Here is a 19,878-nt window from a genome sequence, read left to right as displayed (position 1 = left end):
ATTTTTTTTTTAATGAAAGAAATATCATACTTTAGATTTGAAAATGTATTTGATCTTAGAACTCTTTTCACGAGTGTGAAATTAAAACGGTATTACTTAAATCTGAAATTCGAATATAAGTTAGCTATAAAATAGGAAACTTCTTTTTTTTTAAATATACTTTATTGAAATAAAGTGATTGAAGACTTGTGAAGTATCAATTCTTACTCACGGATTGCAAGTCTTCGCAACATCCAGACATTTTTGAAAGCTTTAATGGTTTTGCTAGTGTTTCTAAAATCTTTTTTGGAGAGATTTTTTTTTAAGTATATTTCGTCAGAATTTCAGTTCGATTTATTTCAGGTAGAATTAAATAGAGTTCTCGGAAAGGTGAAATGTTTTTAAGTTTTCTGTAACAAGGAGAGGTTTTCAAATGTGAAATTTGTTGAGAGTTAGTGTTAAAAATAGTGCTTTGGTATTGTTCGATTCCTGATTTGTTCTTAAAATGTTCACTACACCATTGAAAATTATCAATTCTTCCTTTTGCGACGGCGGAATTTCCATTTTTCAGACCCGAAACTATCTTTAAAATTCACATTTTTGTAAGGTTTGGGTATTTCTTTTTGATTTTGGCTGTGGAGTTGTTCATGATTAGAAGATTTTAATTGATGTGGAGTTTTTTGAAAATTTGAATTGGGGTGATCGTAAGAGGACATGTTTAAGTCCTTATTAATTGCATGAATATTGGAAGCTTTAGGTATCTGTTTGAAATTTTCAGTTATGAAAGCATCTTTCATGTGGTTTTTAACCTTTTCAACAAACAAGTTTCTTATGTCTTCAATTGTTTCATTTTCTTCAATTTGTTCCTCTAAGAAATTCTTATCAAATATTTTCGTAAATACATTGAATTCTTCATTATACGTTCTTATTTGCTTAATATTATTCTGTTTTTCTATTTTACAGAGCTTTTCATCAATATTCATTTCATTTTGAATATGAGTTTTCATTTTATTTTTATATTTTGTTTCATAGTTTTCATCTGATAAGAATATCTCAGGTATTTTAAAATTGTCGTTAAACTTAACAATGGTGTTTAAATTTCTGAAGAAAACTTGTCTGTCGTCCATATCTACAATTGCATTTAATTGAGATAGGACATCATACCCAATTATACCATCATATATAATGTTGTGTCCATAAGGTAGAATATTCACTGTTATATTAAAACCAGGCGAATGATCGTTAAACCACATTGAAAGGTTAGCTGAACCGATTGTTTCAGTAGATCCTTCGGTAATTCCAATATATGGAAGTAATCTAGTATTTTTATTTAAACAATCTGCTTTTATAAGAGAAGATCGAGTACCAAGATCAATTAATAAGGTTAGGGGTGCATAATTTCTTGAATCTGTACAATAGACTTCGATGAGTGGTACAGTTTCTGCATTGTTGACTGAAGAGATGGAGTTATTAATAAATTTTTCTGGCCGTTCATTTATTCTTGGGCTGTCAACGCTTTCCCAAGCGGCCGGGATGTGTTTAAAGACATCTTCTCATTGTAAGGAATAAAGGAAGAATGACAATGATCGTCTTCGAAATATTTTGGCGGGTAATATTCTTCACTCAGATGTTCGAAAGCCATATAAGCCCCTATTGTATTTCTTTTGGGGTTGCTTGGATAGAACGGTGTTGGGTCTACCTGGCTACTTCTTGGTGGATCATTGCTATAGGGGGGTACTCGTTGATTAGAGAGATGGTTTGAAATATTTCTGAACGGAGTTTGTGGAACGAAAGCTTGATTGTTTATATTCCCGCTTCTGTAATTGGGTTGATTTTGGGACTCAATATTGTTCCCCGTCATTCTTGGTACAAATGACCTTGGATACATACTTTCAGCGATGCGTGGGTAAGAATTCCGAGTGTAGTTATTATTGTAACGGGTGACTCCGAAATTTGGGGACATATTCTGCCGCGGAATTTCGTTACTTTTGTCAATCTCGTTAATTGAATAACCCGCTCTTCTGAGACGATTCTCAGTCAAAACAATCGCGTGTTGTAAGTTATCCGTCTTTTCAGCACGTATTAAAATTCGTATCTCTGGGTCAGCTATTGCATTTGTCAATGTTTCAACTGCAAGAGCATTGAGAGACGTTTTAATTTTCTCCGGGATGTTTTGTTGCCCAAATTCAGACGCATATGCATTGATGGCAATATTGAGACTTTTTTGAATTCGTTGCGTGAATTGCTTGAATGTCTCTTGGGATTTCTTCTTACATGTGTATAAGTTTTCCCTTGCCTCATCTATCCCTATACTTCTATAAATAGTATTCAATATATAACCTTTGAGTTGGTCATATTTGTCTAACACACTATTATCATTGATTTCATCATATATTTCTACACGCATTTTACTAAGTAATAATGACGTGAAATATTGATCCATTTTTGGATCTTTTTCTATATTGTATAGGGAATAGGTAATGTCCGCGTTCTTAAAGAATAATTGTATCGACTTACGCGTGAGCTCTGGAAATGCTGCCACACGTTGATCCAGCCGCATGAAGGGTGCTCCGTTCTTGAAGTCTTCCTGCATGTTGGGGCTTGGTGTATGGAACTCTTCTTGAAGAATATCAGTTGTCTGCTTCGACTCTGTAGTTTCTTCAGGAAGAGGGCTCACTGGTTCTTCCAAAGATGACGTTGGAGACTGACTATGTAGCTCTGGCTCTTTCTTTGGAATGGGGGTGCGATACAAGCTTCGTCCGGGCTGAATCTCGGAGTATTCCCAGAAGGCGAGTTTTTCAGGAGTTTTTAGTATCTCCTCCTCAGGTTCCTTCTGGTCAGAGGGATTTTCCGCTGGAAGGCTTATCTGGCTGGGAAGTAATTCCTTCTCAGTGCTTCTCTTTCGGTTTTCCTCTGCAAGTTCCTGCTCTTGAACGACGTCACACTCAATATTTCTATTGCGAAGTTCAAGAATTTTTGGCTCAGTGGGCATCTACGTGCTGATGGGCCCTTGGGAGCCTCTGGTCTTCCTGTCTATCGGTTCGTTGTCCTCACGGGAGCGATAAGGTATTATAATCACTTTAATCACGTCCCGGGCGAAAACACCAATGTAGTGCCGTGGTTTTTTTGAAAATTGAAAATTTTTCTCCAAGTACACGTCCACCTCAGGAAATCCTCCAGTCGGATCGGTCCAGCGGATAGTGAATAACACAGGGTGTTGGCACCAAAAGTATTTATTTCACTTCTTGAATTACAACCAGTGATCTCAAGAGAAGTCACTGGCAACTGAACAATTATACTAAATTCGGCAGCCCTTTTATACCATAATCTCAGCTATATAAGACACTGTTCTCCAATCATTGAACCCTATTTTTCTTACTGTTGTTTGCGATATGCCCTTTTTTATTTTACTATTGGTTGTGTGCTATTTTTGGCTCTATTTTTTTGTACTGCACCTGCACCCACGAAATGTGGACATCTCATAAATTATGATCGTAAATTAGCTCTGCGCGATGGCTCTTTATTTTTTTGTCATTCTCCAAGTGAGAATTTCTCCATCGAACTATTTTTAATTTGTCTTTGGTCTTGATCTTCGTCAAATCCCATAAATTATCTTCGCAGAGTGATCCATAGAATATGGATCATTACAGATCATCTTAAATTCCGCCCAATATTCTTACAGAGTGATCCATAAGATTTGGATCACTACACCATTTTCAAAATCTGTATCACGGGCTTTCTAAGTTTTTTGCTTGAAGTTATTAATTTGGCTAAAACCATGGCAAACTTGATTGTTTTGATGAACACTGTACTCCTGGTGTTCAAGGAACCTTCCTGGTAATACCCTTGAACAGTCTCTGTCACAATATTTTGAGTGGTATTTGGCAAAAATAAACTTATCTGCATATTTATTCACACACAATACACTTGCACAATATGAGACGCTTGCAGAATACTCTAAAATATTGCAAAATATGTTATAATTCATCAGATAAAAGATGAAATGTCCAGGAGCAAGATATTTTCCTCCTGGATTTCACAAAGAAAAACAATGTCCCAACTGTTGTTGCGAGCGCAACATATTTAAATTTAAAACTGTGGAGTGTGTTGCCCTGCTGAGGCGACGAGGGCGCTAGCGACGAGGAGAGGAGGTAGAAAAATCAGCAGCAGCTGATGAGTAAAAGAGCGCCAATCGGCCTCTTTCACCACTGACCGCCGAGGAGGCAACATCAATCACCTCGCCCATCTCCACCAGCCCAATCCCCAGCAGCAACACCATCATCACCACCAAGCATTGAAGCCACTGAAGCCACCGGGAGCCCCCAAGAACACCAAGCCCAATGCTGAGCTTTCCGGAGTAACCTCTGCCACATCCACCTCTCCCAAATTCCCATCTCAACCTCCGTGGGAGTGTTCTCACCGGAGAACACAGGGGAGTGTGGGACATAGTCCTTGCCCCGAACGTGGGACCTGAAGGAAGGAAGGAACGGAGGGAATAGAAGGGAGGAATAAAAGATTTTTCCCAATACTGTCCCCAACTACATTGTTGGCACGAAAAACTGTCATAAACCTTTACCCTTGCCGACAATAGGGTCATATATGACCCGGAAAATTCTACAGGCTTTTCTGGAAAATTGAGAGTAGTTTATTATATCAAAATAGGTAATATAGAATCTTTGGATATTTTATTTTGTATTTCTAAAGAACTTTTTGCTGAAAAAAATAAATTATTATTTTTGATCTTGTGAAGAGGTTCAACATCTTGGGAAAGCTCCTTTTATTTTTGTGAAATATAGGGGAAAGTACTCTCCCTTCGAACGTTCATGCCTTCGAATAATGTGAATTTTCTTTTATTTTTCCTAAGAGGTTTACATATTTTTATTAAATGTTAGTTAGCTTATCATCAATTCTTGATAATTATGTGGTAATTGTGTATAAGTCTCTAGGAAAAATAAAAGAAAATTCACATTATTCGAAGGCATGTACGTTCGAAGGGAGAGTACTTTCCCCTATACTGATAAAAATAAAGGAATCAAATTAATCTAAATTTGATCAAAATAACATGTTATATTATGATAAATGTGCATTCAGTGTTCAAATTTGATCCATTCTTTTACAAAAGGATCAAATTTGGATCAATTTGATCCTTTTATTTTTACAAGTGTATACCATGACAGGATCGTTGGACTTCAAATTAAAAGTATGTTTAAGTAATTAAAAGTATAATGGCACCTAAAACTGAATAAAACGGTCAAAATGAGATCTTTGGTACTGCTTTTTTAAGCTTAAAAAAAGGAGAACTGAAGGAAAAATTGGGAAATCGTTAATCGCTAATTTCGGTTAAGAAATACTATTTCTGTATTATCTTTCACGTTTAATCTTGAAAAATCGTTAACAGGCAAAATTTATATTGCTATTCCAGTGAAAAATTAATATTTTTAGTAATTTACTGTCCTTCCTTTGTTTGGTTCCTGTCACGACTGTTAAATTGTTACGATTGTAAGCAGGTAAGACAGGAACCAATATAAAGAAAAGTCGATAATGCAGAAGCACTTGAGAACAGTAAAGTGCCAAATAATGTACTGGAGCAAGATATCTTCTGTTCATTTTTCATGAAAATGGCACCATTAAGGTCATTACTGAACACGATTAAACTCCCGCTTAGGCAACAACCGATAATACCGATAATATTGAACACCCTACGGTCCTTGACACACTTAGGACTTAATCCGAGAGACGGCTTAGTAGAAAATGATAGAAATGTGGTTTAACCATTATTTTGAATATAATTACGCTAAGCCGTCTCTCGGCTAATTTGAAGTCTGTCAAGGTCCTAACTTGCTATCTTTAACTGTTTGGCCTCTAGCTCTAATAACAGCCCAATGGATACACAACGTGAATGATTTCCCAAAAATTGTCTAATTCAGGAAGATATTATGTTCAAAAAATTTCCAAACCTAATTTATTCACCTTAAAAATCCCACCTTGCCATAAGCTCGAAGCCTATGTTTTCCTTTAATTTAATATCTCAAATAACCCAGATTATGACGGAAATAAATTTGCTATGTGGGTTTTTTATTGGTGTTTTTCTTGTATATACTTTTAGCACCTGAGATTTCAAGATTAATTCAATTAATTTAACATCCAATTCGCTGAACTGTTTCATTCGATGTTCATCAAAATGAGAATTTCTCACTCAATATGTCAATACAATAAAAATTCAATTGCAATTGAGATTAACAACATCAATATTTATTTTCATTCGAGCAATGCATTGCAGAAGTAGAAGAAAGAGAGATAATATCTGTTGGAAAAAAGCAAATAAAATGCAGACAATTGCATATTGCTTTAATTGCATTTTCTTTCGTTTTTTTTTCTTCTCTTCACTGAAGGTATCAAGAGATAAATTCTAGTGAATTTTGATTACAGCTTTGGAGCTATATTTGTGTCATTGTTTGTTGGAGAATGAGCTGAAAAATCATTTTCCGGCGCGGCTTTTTCATCACAAATCTCTGACGTCGGAAAGATGTGTGATGTGAAAAAGTGCTGAGTGCCAATGATATCATGTGGAAAATGAACAAAAAGCTTTAATTCGATGGTGGATTTTTTACGCGTAAAATAATTATTTGTTGGTATTTGTCGATTAAAAAAATCAGTTGTGAGAAAAAGGTTTCGGAATCATTTGATAAAAGGATTCAGGACTCTATTATTTGTTAGCGAGAGTTAATAGTAGTAAATTAGACTTTTTAACTAAGCCCCGCCCATAAAAATTTATCTACCACGCCCTCTATAAAGCTCTACCCTGTTGGATTTATGATTTATTGTGTTTTGAATATTTATAAAATTGATGCTGTTAAACCATCCAAGCAGTCAAGCTTTAAATTTTTAACGTAAGCGGTTCGGAAAAAGAAGTCACGCCCCTCCATATTTAAGAAAAATTATAACATCGCATTAATTAGGCTTCTATAGGTAGAAATTTATGGTCGTTTATCATATTTCTTTCTGTATTTATAATGCATTGTAGAAAAGGTTTCCTTTATTATGTTGTTTTAAGCCACGCCTACTTTTTACACGATTTTATTGTATTTAAAACCAACATTAAATTAATAAAATATTTTAAAAGAATATTAGAAATGCTGAGTAAAGGTAAATATTCCACGAATACTTTACTAGTGTCACTTCATTAGAATTTTTAACTCTGTTTATTTATGAGGCGTGGCTTATTTTGAATAAACTGGGCCCTTGATTTACCTCCAAAGACTATAAAGATTATAATGACGTGGAATTATTTTTAAATAAAAGTTTACACCTCAAATTAAGTGAAAAGTTATGGAGGCGTGGCTTATTTTGAATAGGATAGCCTTGTCAACTTATTTGCAATATTACAGTGGATAACGGTAGCTTAGGGTGAAGTGATATAAGTTGGACATAATGTTACAAATTGGACAGTTCGTCGGTACAAGTTGGACATAACTTTTTCCTTGATAAATACAGTACAAAATTTGTTTTTAAGCATAAAGGACCAAATTATAAAACTAAAGCATTAAAAATATACATAAAAATGAAGTACTAAATTTATCAAGAAAAAAAGCCCTGTCCAACTTGTACCACTTTACCCTATAACTTCCTCATAAATTTCTCTTTAATCAGTATTTACGAAAGCGAAACGTCAGTAACAACGAAAACCATTCAATAAAGTTAAATAAAATGAAAAGTTATGCAAGGGGCGGAGCTGAATTTGAAAAGGCTGAACTCTTGCCATTTCAGCTACGATTATATTGATTGAGATGGCAGGGATATATCTTCAATTAGGAGTTTTGTAATAAAAATTTTCAGAAAATAAGGAAACACCTCAAATGAAGTGAAATGAAATGTTATAGGGGGCGTGGTTTATTTTGAATAAGCTGGGATCTTAAATTTATTTAACAATATTACAATGGTAAGGGTGGCTTATCGCTTTCTTATATATTTCTTTCTAATCATTAATTACGGAAGGGAAACTTTAGCAACATTCAAAATTTCTCAGTAAAGGTAATAGGAATGAAAAGATATGCAAGGGGCGTGGCTTATTTTTACATAGACGGAGTTTTTCAGATCTATTCTAAGATTGTTATTCTATTGAGCTTTTCAATTCGAGTAAGTTAAAATAATTGATGAATCAAACAATGATACTTCAAAAACTCATTAATCACTTTCTTTTAATAAACAGCCCTATGTACAATTTTCAAAAAAAAAATCTTGCGTTTAAAGAGGTAACATCTACCAGATCGCCTGAAATTAACGTTTTTTTTTGTAAATTTCTTGTGACTTATTAATGAATCGATCAGTATGAAATTTTTCGAGGTTATTGCATATACCTTGAGAAACACAAAAAATATGTCTTATTTCAATTTTGAAAACAAAATGCCAGCATAGCAGCGTGCGGATTGTAGGTCGATTTCATTTTGAGGTGCTCTATGGTTAGCAGCAGAATCGAGCAGTTATAGCAGTTATAATTATAGCAGAGTAGCCTGCTTGCCCCATAGCAAACTTCCGCGGAAATTCCATTGGAAATTTTGCGTCAAATTCCGCTCATTCCATGGAATTTGGACACTAAATTTCCGCAGTCTTCCATGGAGTTTTTTCAAAGGAGAGGCCATGAGTTTCAGTGACTGAGAAAAAAGAGGGTGCGATTAACTTTTTTTCCTTGTAACTTTAACACTTTTTAGGTGTAAAAATATATCAACATTTTTTAATGTTAATTTTACATCTTTTTAAGGGTAAAACGGGTAAAACTATCATAAAAAAGGGTTAATTTAACCCCTAATACACCTAGAAAGCATAATATTTACACCGATTTCGGATCAATACTGCAGGGTAAAATTAACATTTCCGGAATGTTATTTTAACTTTTTCGGATTTCTCTCAGTGGTGTATGAACACAAATTTGCCTCGATCGGTTCAAATATATTCTTCCTAAAATTTTTTTTGACCTTTGACCTTGAAAAATCTCAATTAGTAAAAATCATAAAAATCGTTCTGTTTGACATTTCCATTTGAGATGCCTATTGAAGAATACAGACACTTTCATCGTTTAAAAAGAATATTTTACATGGTAAATAATTAATCATAGACTTGGAGGAAATAAACTTTAAATCCAATCTCGTTGAGTGAAAGAGAAAAACCACCATTGAAACATTAAAATGTTCTCTATTTATAGCTGAGTTTATAAATATGAAATGCAAACAGACGCGACACTATTGCATCCAACTTGGCTTGTTTAAACTCTTGCTGATTCCACTGAAATTGCTCGAATCATCCAATTTAGGATAAGTTCTTCTTATTATTTTGATTAATTTTAGTCCCCTTTTGCTTTTTTTGCGTACAAAAAGGTGACTTAACCATTGGCTCATCGCCATCGTGCGGAGTGATCCTCAATGGCTCGGGCGTGTTGCCGGTGCATTGTACACTGTATCGAAATGAGGAGGGAAATGTGTTGCTGGTGCCGGAACCCGAGGGTCGGACTCTAGTGGATGGCAATCGTGTGTCGGAGGAGGTTAACTTGACACAAGGGGCTATGCTGACGATTGGCAAGTCCAATTACTTGAGATTCAACAATCCGGCTGAAGCTGAATTGATTAGATCGACAATCGGCAGCAACGAGAGAATCTCCATGCCACAGATTGACTTTCGTCATTCGCAAGATGGTAAGTTAATTGATGACTTTTCCAAGCAAATTTCCAAGTTTCGCTGACGCTTTGTAATTTTGAAAAATTCTTTTCGACAAAAGGGGTTCAGTTCCATTTCTGATGATTTTTAACGTTTAATTTTTAAACAGGTTGTTTTTTTTTTTAAATTTTATCCTGATGCTTTGGGAAAATTTGCAAAATTCGAAAATTAAAGAAAAAAAACTGGAAACCGTTCTGGAAATAAACCAAAAATCGATATCTCTTATCGTTTGACCTCTTTTCAAACTTAAATCAATTACGAGTAATCAATGTTGATGAACTGACGCAATGTACTTTCAAAGGGACTTTTCCGGTGTATGCCAGTGATAAAGGTCACCCTAAGATGAAACCAGTTTTTTCGTTTTGCCCAGAGCTTTCGATCCCGATCTGGACCTTCTTCACAACCGAAAACCGAAAGCTCTGGGCATAACAAAAAATTGTGTTGTCATCTTAGAGCGACCTTTTTCACTGGCAAACACAGGAAAAGTCCCTGTGAAAATGCAATTACGAGTATTTCATCACACTGATTCCAACCAATATGTCTTTTTGAAAATTTCAAAGCCTTTCAAAACAATCCCAATTTAGGCTAATCGGTTGAGAAATAGGCCTTCTAACCTTTGTTCCTTTGGAAATTCGATATCGAAATGAGTTTCGGTCATAGGTGTCTATTAAGGAAAGAAGAGGGAGTGATCGATGACTAAAAGTCAATATCTCTTACCGTTTATCCTCTAGGCGTGTTACAACAAGCTTTCGGACAAATATTTGTTTTTTAAAAAATACTTTAGAGAGAGACACATCAATTACTGGTTCTTAACCGATTAACTTCGAAGGAACCGGGTCGGAAATATCAAAGCCTTTCAAAAAAAAAAAAAAAAAAAAACAAATTTATGCAAATCGGCTGACAAATAGACCCTACAAAATGGTTAAACTTTGATCTTCGAAAATTCGATATCGAAGTGTTTTTCGAACATAGGTGTATAAGACGAAATATTCACCTTGGCTACCTCTAAAAGATTCGAAAGTGAAAAAAATCTATGAGCTGTTTTCGAAGTAAACCAAATGAGAAGAGAGGGTCATCGAAGACCAGAAGTCGATATCTCTTACGGTTTATCCTCTAGGCGTGTTACAAAAAGCTTCCGGACAATAAAAAATATTTTTTTTATGATACCGATTCATGACCGATTATGTCCAATGCAGCTAGATTGGAAATTTCAAGGACTTTAAAAAAAATCCAAATTTAAGCATATCGGCTGGGAAATAGGCTCTCCAAAGTGGTTAAATTTTGAGCTTTGAAAATTCGATATCGAAATGTTTTTCGAATATAAGTGTCTAAGGACGAAATATTCACCTGAACTACCTTCGAAATATTTGAAAATGAAAAAAATCTAGGAGCCGTTTTCGAAATAAACCAAGTGAAAAAGGGGGTCATCGATGGCCAACAGTCAATATCTCGTACCGTTTGTCCTTTAAGCGTGTTATAAGCTTTCGGACAAAGAATTTTTTTTGAAAAATACTTGAGAAAGACACATCAATTACGGGTACTTAATCGATTCAATATTGATTAATTCCGATGCAGCCGGATCGGAAATTTCAAGGCCTTTCAAAAAGATCCAAATTTAAGCAAATCGGTTGAGAAACAGGCCCTCCAAAGTGGTTAAACTTTGATGTTCGAAAATTCGATATCGAAATGTTTTTCGAACATAGATGTCCAAAGAAGAAATATTCACCTTGGCTACATCAAAAACATTCGAAAGTGAAAAACTATGTGCTGTTTCCGAAATAAACCAAATGAGAATAGGAGGTTATCGAAGACCGAAAGTTACCATTTGAAGGTTACCGTTTGGATCGGAAACTGCAAGGCTTTTCAAAAAAAAAAAAACAAATTTAAGCAAATCGGCTGAGAAATAGGCCCTCCAAAGTGGGTAAAATTTGATGTTCGAAAATTCGATATCGAAATGTTTTCGAACATAGGTGTCCAAGGGCGAAATATTCATCTTGGCTACCTCCAAAACATTAGAAAATGAAAAGAAAACCAAGAGCAGTTTGCGAAATAAACCAAATGAGAAGAGGGGGTCATCGATGACTAAAAATCAATATCTCAAATCGTTTGTTCTCCAGAAAAATTTTGTTGAACTTTTTGTTTTTCTCTTTGTCAGATTTATTTAGCATTATTTCGAAAATCATAGTGATTTATTGGTTTTCCAGATACATCTGGAAAGAATAAAAATCTCAAAGATTCAACTGAATCTCATGAGGAGGATATTGCGGAGAAACTTACAAAGATCGAATATGCCAATATCAAAAATTTTCACTGTCCTAAAGTCTTCACGGCCGATTCGGTGACGGTAAATACACCGGCTAAGGATGTTCTGGGGCCGAAGTATAAGAATTTTACGAAAAATCTCACAAATAGCCTCAACAATAGTTTAAATAATTTGGTCAATTCGCCATCATCGAGTAGTATCTATGAGAATGCCGGCGGAGGAGGAGGAGGAGGAGTAGGAGGTGCTGGGGCAAATATCCTGACAACTTTCAACAATTTAAAAGTGACTCCGACCAATTCGGCAACTTATGATCGATATCCCAAGCCATTTGGGCTGCAGGTGTTCCCGATGAATGGTGTAAATGCACAGATCAACAATGAGTCCAGTGAGATGCACCAGAGGGCGCAGAAGGAGAGACTGAGGGAGCAGGAGATGTCAAAGGCGGAGCAGGAGCGCCTGGAGGAAATTCTGCAGCTGTGTGCTGAGTATGAGAGGCAGAATCAGTCGATACAGTCGTCGCCAATTGTGCAGAATCGTATCAAGACGAATGGATCACTGCCGCGAGAGAAGAAGTCACCTTTTGGCGAAGTGACGTCACCCTTTGGCCAGGACAAGGCTCAGCAGATCTTCTTTCCGCCAGACGACAAATCCCGCGCCAGGAAGCTCCATTCGGGCTATGAGAATGTCGTTCTCAATCCCAACACAAAGCGCGCAGAAATCAGTCCACCAGGTGCAGATGACGTCAACAAGAAATCCTCCTATGTTCCCCAGAGTCCAAGAACCAAGATCCGAACCACGGTTTCGCCCAAGAGTCGTCCGGGAGTTGAGTGTGAAAAGAGATCAGAGTACGAGATTCTGCTGCAGTCCTTCGAGGAGCGCCAGAAAGCCGAAGCTAACAAGAGTCAGGATCTGAGATTTCCGGCAAGCAATCAGAAGTGGGATGACAAACTGATTGGCCGTGTGAAAAGTGAGAGGAATGAGGTGTTGATGCGTGTAAGGGAGCTCAAGACCCAGATTGCCGATCTGCAGCGGCAGGAGGATGAAGTGCTGAGGGAACTGGACATGGAGAAGGCTCTTGTAAACGCTGAGCTCTCCAGTGAATTTGTCACTCTCAATGAGATGCGCAATGAATTGAGTGCTCTGCAGTCTAAGATCCATCGGCTGGAGGCCCAAAGGAACGCCAACAGAGTGATGCAGGTGAGAAATTCTTCTTAATCAATATTCAATTTTTCAAAATTTCTCAAAATTTCATAAAATTTCAAGCAGATTTCCAAAATTTCGTTGAAATTTCGAAAATTTCAGGGAGATTTTCAAAACTTTATTGAAAATTTCGGAGAACTGATTTACTTTTCTGAAATTATTCAAAATTTAGCAAAATTTCAGACAAATTTCCAAAATTTCATTAAAAATTCGAAAATTTCAGGGAGATTTTCAAAATTTCGTCAAAATTTTAGAAAGTTTATAAAAATTGTTTTCAGGAAGTTTGTAAAAATTTCGGAAAACTAAAATTACTCAAAATTTCTGGAAATTTCACTAGAAATTTGAAAACTTCATAAAACATTTATTGATTGTGAGCAATTTTTGAAAAATTGCCGAAATTTTTTAAAAATTTCAGTGAAAACTTCAAAATTTTATAAGGGTTTGGGTAACTTTACTAAAATTACTCAAAATTTCTGAAAATTTCAATAAAAGTGTCGATAACTTATAAAAACCTTTGCAGGATTTAAGTTGACTTCCCAAAGTTTCCCGAAATTTCAGATTTTTTTTAAAAACTGCTTAGAATTTATTCAGACTTTGTGTTAGATTTCTAAAAATATCCAAAATTTCACTAAAAATTTGAATTCTTCACAAAAAAAAAATTTCAATTTGAGATGCTTTTCAAAAAGTGCCCAATATTTCTTAAAATTTCAGTAAGAACTTAAAGATTTCATAAACATTTTACAGTCTTAGTGTTGTCTTTGTAAAAGTTTTTTAGACTTTAAAAACTTCACAGAATTTTGTTGATCTATGGCAAAATTTCTGAAATTTAATGTAAAATTTTTAAAATTTCATAAAAATGTCGCAGATCTTGGGTTTTCCCGAATTTTCCAAAAAAAAAATCAGTAAGATTTGAGCATAAGTTTTAAAAATTCATTACAAATGTTTTATCATTAGAAAAATTTATGCTGGCTTGCTAAAATTTCTAAAAAAAGAAATCTCTGAAAAAAGCCTACAAAACTTCGTAAAAGTTTCGTAGAATTTGAGAGTTACTTTTATAAAATTACTTGAAATTTCTGAAAATTTCTTTAAAAGCTTCAATAACTTATAACAAATTTTGCAGAATTTAAGTTGCTTTTCAAAGGTTTTCCAAAATTTCAATAATATTTCAAAATTGTACAAAACTTTCACAAAATTTTGTTTACTTACTCAATAATTCCACAACTATACTTACACTCTTACAAAATACTTCCGAGAATATATTTCCTAAACGTTTTAAAAAATTCTCAGAACTTGGGTTGTTTTGCTAAAATTCCTCTTTATTTCTGAAAATTTCAGTAAAAGTTTCGATGATTCATAAAAAATTATAAAATGTCAGATATACTTTTCCATTTTTCAAATTTTATAATATTTTCAAGACTGCCTTAAAATTGAGAAAATTTGTGTCATCTTTCTAAAAATATCAAAAAATTGCTGAAAATTTCAGTGAAACTATCAAAACCCGTGAAAAAATGGAAAATTTGAGTTACATCTAAAGAATTTTCCAGAATTTCTGAAATATTTTCTAAACTTTTAAAATTTTCACAGAATTTTGCGTAACTTTTTGAAAATTTCGAGATCCTTTGAGGAATGTTTCAATAAGAGCTGCAGAACTTCATAGAAAATTGACTTGACATAAGATACTGTTCGAAATTTTCTGAAATTGAAATGAATATGCAGAATTTAAGTTATTTTCCCAATTTTGTTGGAATTCCAGTAATATTTTCTAAACTGTGTAAAATTTCCACAGAATTTGTTTTAACTTTTGAAAATTTTTTATAATGTGTCTGATTCAAAAAATTTAAATTCCCTAAATTCCGGTAATATTTTTAAAATTTCTTGAAAATTTCACAGAATTTAATTTACTTGCCTCATGTTTCCGAAAATTTCAGTTAGTTTTCGAAGTCTCTTAAAAATTTAACCAAATTTGTGTTTTTTTTCTGATAATTTCCAAAATTCTATAAAGATTTTCAAATAAATTTCATAAAATTTTATATTTTTAACCTAAAATTATATTTCCAAAATTTCAGTATAATTATTGCAATATTTGAAGTAGTAATTCTTTTAGAGATGGTAAAATTTCAGAAATTTCACAGCAGTCGCCACCTATTTTAGGCAGAAATTCAGGAAATTTCTTGAAATTTACTTACTCTAGTAATTCTACGTTTTATTATTTCCATAATATTTCAAAATTTCACAAAATTTCATTGAGAGTTACAAAAAGTTCTCCGATTCGTTTTTGATAATGTTTTGTGGGAATTTGATCAAGGATCGAACCAAGGGCCCTGCTGATCAGGGTCAGCGATCAGTACTTTGGTTATCGATCTCTTCAGAGTCCTTGAAGTCGTTTTTTTTAATGGTTCTCTGCAGGAGACTCAGCAGGCGAAATTGCGGCAGAAGATTGAGATGCTGCAGGATCAAGTGGCCGGATTGGAGAAAATGTTGAGGGAGAATGGGGAGGACAGGGATCTTCGGGAAGAGCTGTCGAAGGCTCTGGAGTCACTGGAGAACGATCGAAAGGTGTTTGAAGATTTGGAATTTCAGTATCTCGAAGAGGAGACAGATTGGTTGGCGTACAGAGAGGAGCTGCACAATGACCTGAAGGGACTCAATAAGTCCGTGGAGGATCAACGGAATCAGATAATGAAGTTGGAACTGCAGCGCCTGGAGAATCAGCAGATTGCCTGCACGGACACGAAAGTCCTGGAGAAGAATCTGCTGACACTGCTGACGGATCTGGAGAAGAGTCGAGAGACCCTGAAGGCGATTGATAAGAAGCTCTTTCTTCTTTCTGGTGGGCAGGAACCTTCAACGGCTCAGTCGGAATCTGATGATGATGCAGATCTTCTGGCCATGGCACAGAAGACAAAGGCCAAGGACAGGATTCTGTCACAGTCTCTGTACGGATCGGAGGAAATTCTGGCCAGGAGGACCAATGATGTGGATGTGATGAGCAAGAGTGTCAATGAAAACATGTTCTTTGACAATCTCGAAATGCCATCGAGTACACCAAAGAAGGCCTTGAGGAGTATTGACGTGAGTGAAGATATTACCAATCTAACAACATCTGGGCATAGCCTACTGCGTCAGGCTGAAGATGTCAGTGAGGAATCAACAGCACGTACACCGGATTCTTCCTGTTCGCTTTTCAAGCGGAAAAGTGATTCGGAAACGGATCCACTGCTCAAGCTCAAGTACGAATTGTCGCCGGATGGCAATGAAAAAAATGCCGATGGGATCAATCTCAATCTTTCCTTGGAATCGGATGATTTTGAGGTGAATCCACTGGAGAGGAGAATTCCCTCCCAGGATGACATCGACAGGATCACCAAGCTGACCACGGAGGTGCCAATTGATACAGAGGGCGCCAGCAACAAGGTCCGCGAGAGCATCAAGGAGATTGAGAGGAATCGGCAGCTACTACTCACGCAGCAGGGATGCCACGTCATTGAACACGAGCGACAGAAGATGTTTGAGCTGAAGAAGAAGAGTCACGATGAGGCCAGAGCTCAGTACTTGAGGCTCCACATCAACAGCCAGTCCGACTCAGTTGAAAGGTGAGTTTTACCTTAAGTTTTTTTCTTAAATTCTCAGGAAAACCTTCGGAAATCTTTTAGTTTCGAATTTCGAAATGGACTTTAGATTTTCTTTTTACATAAAAGAAATGTTAGATTTCCGAATTCTGCAATTTGAAAAATTTCTCTTGATTGATTAAGCCAGATTGAGCGTTATTAAGTATTCTTTTCGAAAACTATTTACTTTCGAATTTCGAAAACTCCATTCAGAAAAATAGAGCAAAGTTAAGTCGCATTTTATGCATTTAGCTTGGATTTCGAAAACAGTACAAGTACTTAGATTAAAACGCCACTTACTAAAAATTACTTAGTTTTTCGAAATTCTGTTCGAAAATGTACATCCTTGTCTACATCGAAATTTCGAGGATTTTAACTGACAGTTGGAGATTTTTATAAAGAAATTTTAAACAATGATTTTTATGGTGATGGCACACCTTTTCAATTGAGTGAAATTCAATCGATTGAAATTTTACCTCTTACTCTTTCAAACTGAAATAATATATGTTTGTCTCTTTGTGTCAGATTAAAATTGAAATTTTAATTTCAATTTTGAATTTCATTTGACAGAAAAAGACAGCTATAGCTGATTTCCGTTTGAAAGAGTAAGAAGTAACATTTAAATCGAATGAATTTCACTCAATTGGAAAGGTGTGCCAATGCCATTAACAAGGACGCCGCATTTAAAAGTAATTTTTCAAAATTACTTAACCGTTTGAAAATGTATTCGAAGATGTACGTACATCCTTGTCTACATCGAAATATTGAAGGTATTGTAGCTAACAGTTGATGCTAAAATATTGTAAGTCAATTGTTGACTTGGTTGACTAGAAGCGAAAAAATGTGAAATGAAGGCAGAGCGAAATGTTCGAAAATATGTATATCTACATTAATAAGTTTCGAAAACGTTATACGTCCTTACAATTTTTATAAAAATATATTTGTAAATTTATTTTGAATCTTTACAAAATTATGAAGTTTTTTTTCGAATTTTGCTGAAATTTCGAAGAAAATAATTAATACTTTAGAAGTCTACAAATTTTAATCTACATTTGAAAGGTATTTTCGAAGATCAATATCGAAATGACGAAGGTACACTATACTGTTTGTGAATATGCTGCTAAAATACTCACTCACTACTACTCTACTGATATTTCATGTAGAAGAAAAATCGATATATTTCACGAAGAATAAATTCGAATTTTAAAATTTTATATAATATTCGAAAATTTAATCATCCGAACTCATCCGAGTCATTGAGTAATATTGTAAGTCAAAATTGAAATGCATGTGATCCTCTTTTTTCGGGAGTAATCGGATATTTCCGAAAAATATTCGACATGTCCAAAATTTTCTAATTCAGAAAGATCATAAGGCAATTCATTAGAAAAAAAGTTGTAAATCTCGTTAACTAAACATTGCTTGATTTGAAGTTTTTAAGCTTTTCAAAAAGCGCATTTATAAGAATGAGATTTGGAAAAACTGATATTCTACGTAACGTTTTAAAATTAGTTCTTTTTTGGATCGTCAAAACATTTTTCGAAAATATACTTCGAAAGTATAAACGTCAATGTGCTAAGGGTAGCTTATATTAAGAAAAATGTTTCGCGAAATCCAAAAGACTAGAAATTCTGATAAAAAAAAATTGAAAAAAGTGATACTTTGTGAATTCCTGTTTATGTGAGCGCCTCTTGAAATGTGTAAAATTTAAATGTTTTTTTTTTTATTTTATTTTATTTTTATCAAATTCAAATCCTTTTCGAATAACGTCTGTGAATTAAATATATTCTAATTTTTATTTTTATTTTAACTTTATGGTCTATTTTCGATTTGTAATTAATAAAACTTATTTGAAGTATTTGACAATTCAGTAGCAGGACCAAAGCCCAAATTAGACACAGGGATTGGCTTAGGGATCAGCTCAAAATTAGAGGAATCAGGCTGATCTTCTAAATTCATGAAGTCTGGTGAAATTTACGAGGGACAATTTCTGGAAGTATCGTATTCTTACGAGACTTTTCTTCAATTTTTCGGATTTTCCAATACTTTTTTTTTAGATTGTCTTGAATTTCATGAAATCTTTTAATTTTTTTCTCTGGTCACGTGATAAATCAATCTTTTGACTTATTTTTATACAAATTTATTAGTTTTTCAGATTTTGCAAAGCTTTTAAAAGTATCTTTAATAAATAACGTGAAGGAAACTGTCGGTTATGATGGCGATGGCGGCTCGATTTTAGAGAAGCCGTGTCGGCGGCGATAGACATTGCGTCCTTATTTCGTATCGTTGAATAATTCCTAATAACGTTTTTCAAGTTCAAACGTTAAAAAGGCTCTAAAGAGCGTGTTTCTCAACTGAATGGTAATCATGTTTGGGGACGTTGGAAAGGTATTGGGATTTCCGATAAAATTAAACAGGTTTCAATACGTTCTGAACCGGTAATGAATCATTTCATAACCGATAACTAATTCTTATTCTAAATTCATTTATACTACTCCTGAGTTTTATTTTGGGAAATGTTTTGAGTGATTTATAAATAAGTTCAAATCAGTTTTGAACCGGTAATGAACCGATTATAATCCCAAAAGTAATTTTCCTCCGAAAATCAATTCCAATATTCTTCAAACTTTTTTAGGGGATCTTTTGAATGATTTATGAATCGATTTAAACGGTAAATGATACAAAAGTACTTTTGAGGTATAGCATATAGGGGAAGGTTTTGCACCTTCGTAACGTTGCAGGTTCGTAAATGTTGATTTTTTCCAAATTACTAAATGAATGTCATCCATGGTCATAAATTCTTATAGCTAATCCCACATCTCACATTTCCGGACAATCTTTGGAGCCTAGGCCTTTTTTGCTGGATTCTAGAAGCAAAAATAAAAAATGGGCCTAAAATCGCAATTCCGATGTGTATTATTTTATGCATTTTTTCACGCTATAAGAGTCTTTTCGAAGAAAAACAACATTCCAGGTTATAGAAGGTTTATCAGGGTTAATATTTACCGTGAAAATCTTTCGCTAGAAGGGGGTGGAATTGTGGGCGAAGAAAAGTTCACAAAGATTGCCTTCAGTTGCAGGTTCGTAAAAATATCAGTCAGAATCGTTGACTACCAACTC

General features: G+C 34.6%; 1 protein-coding gene across 2 annotated transcripts in view; it reads left to right on the top strand.

The window, feature by feature from the left end:
- The window catches only part of LOC129802165 (pleckstrin homology-like domain family B member 1), a 67,976-nt gene that overhangs the window by 24,805 nt on the left and 23,293 nt on the right, over positions 1–19,878 (top strand). For both annotated transcript variants that reach the window (XM_055847784.1, XM_055847783.1), the window contains exons 3-5: positions 9,351–9,665; positions 11,892–13,147; positions 15,557–16,743. In XM_055847784.1, coding sequence (XP_055703759.1) covers positions 9,351–9,665; positions 11,892–13,147; positions 15,557–16,743 — 2,758 coding nt within the window. The remainder of the gene's footprint in view (positions 1–9,350; positions 9,666–11,891; positions 13,148–15,556; positions 16,744–19,878) is intronic.

The sequence above is a fragment of the Phlebotomus papatasi genome, chromosome 2, assembly GCF_024763615.1.
Source record: "Phlebotomus papatasi isolate M1 chromosome 2, Ppap_2.1, whole genome shotgun sequence".
In the NCBI taxonomy this organism is placed as follows: Eukaryota; Metazoa; Arthropoda; class Insecta; order Diptera; family Psychodidae; genus Phlebotomus; species Phlebotomus papatasi.
This window is presented reverse-complemented; position numbering and strand designations above follow the sequence as displayed.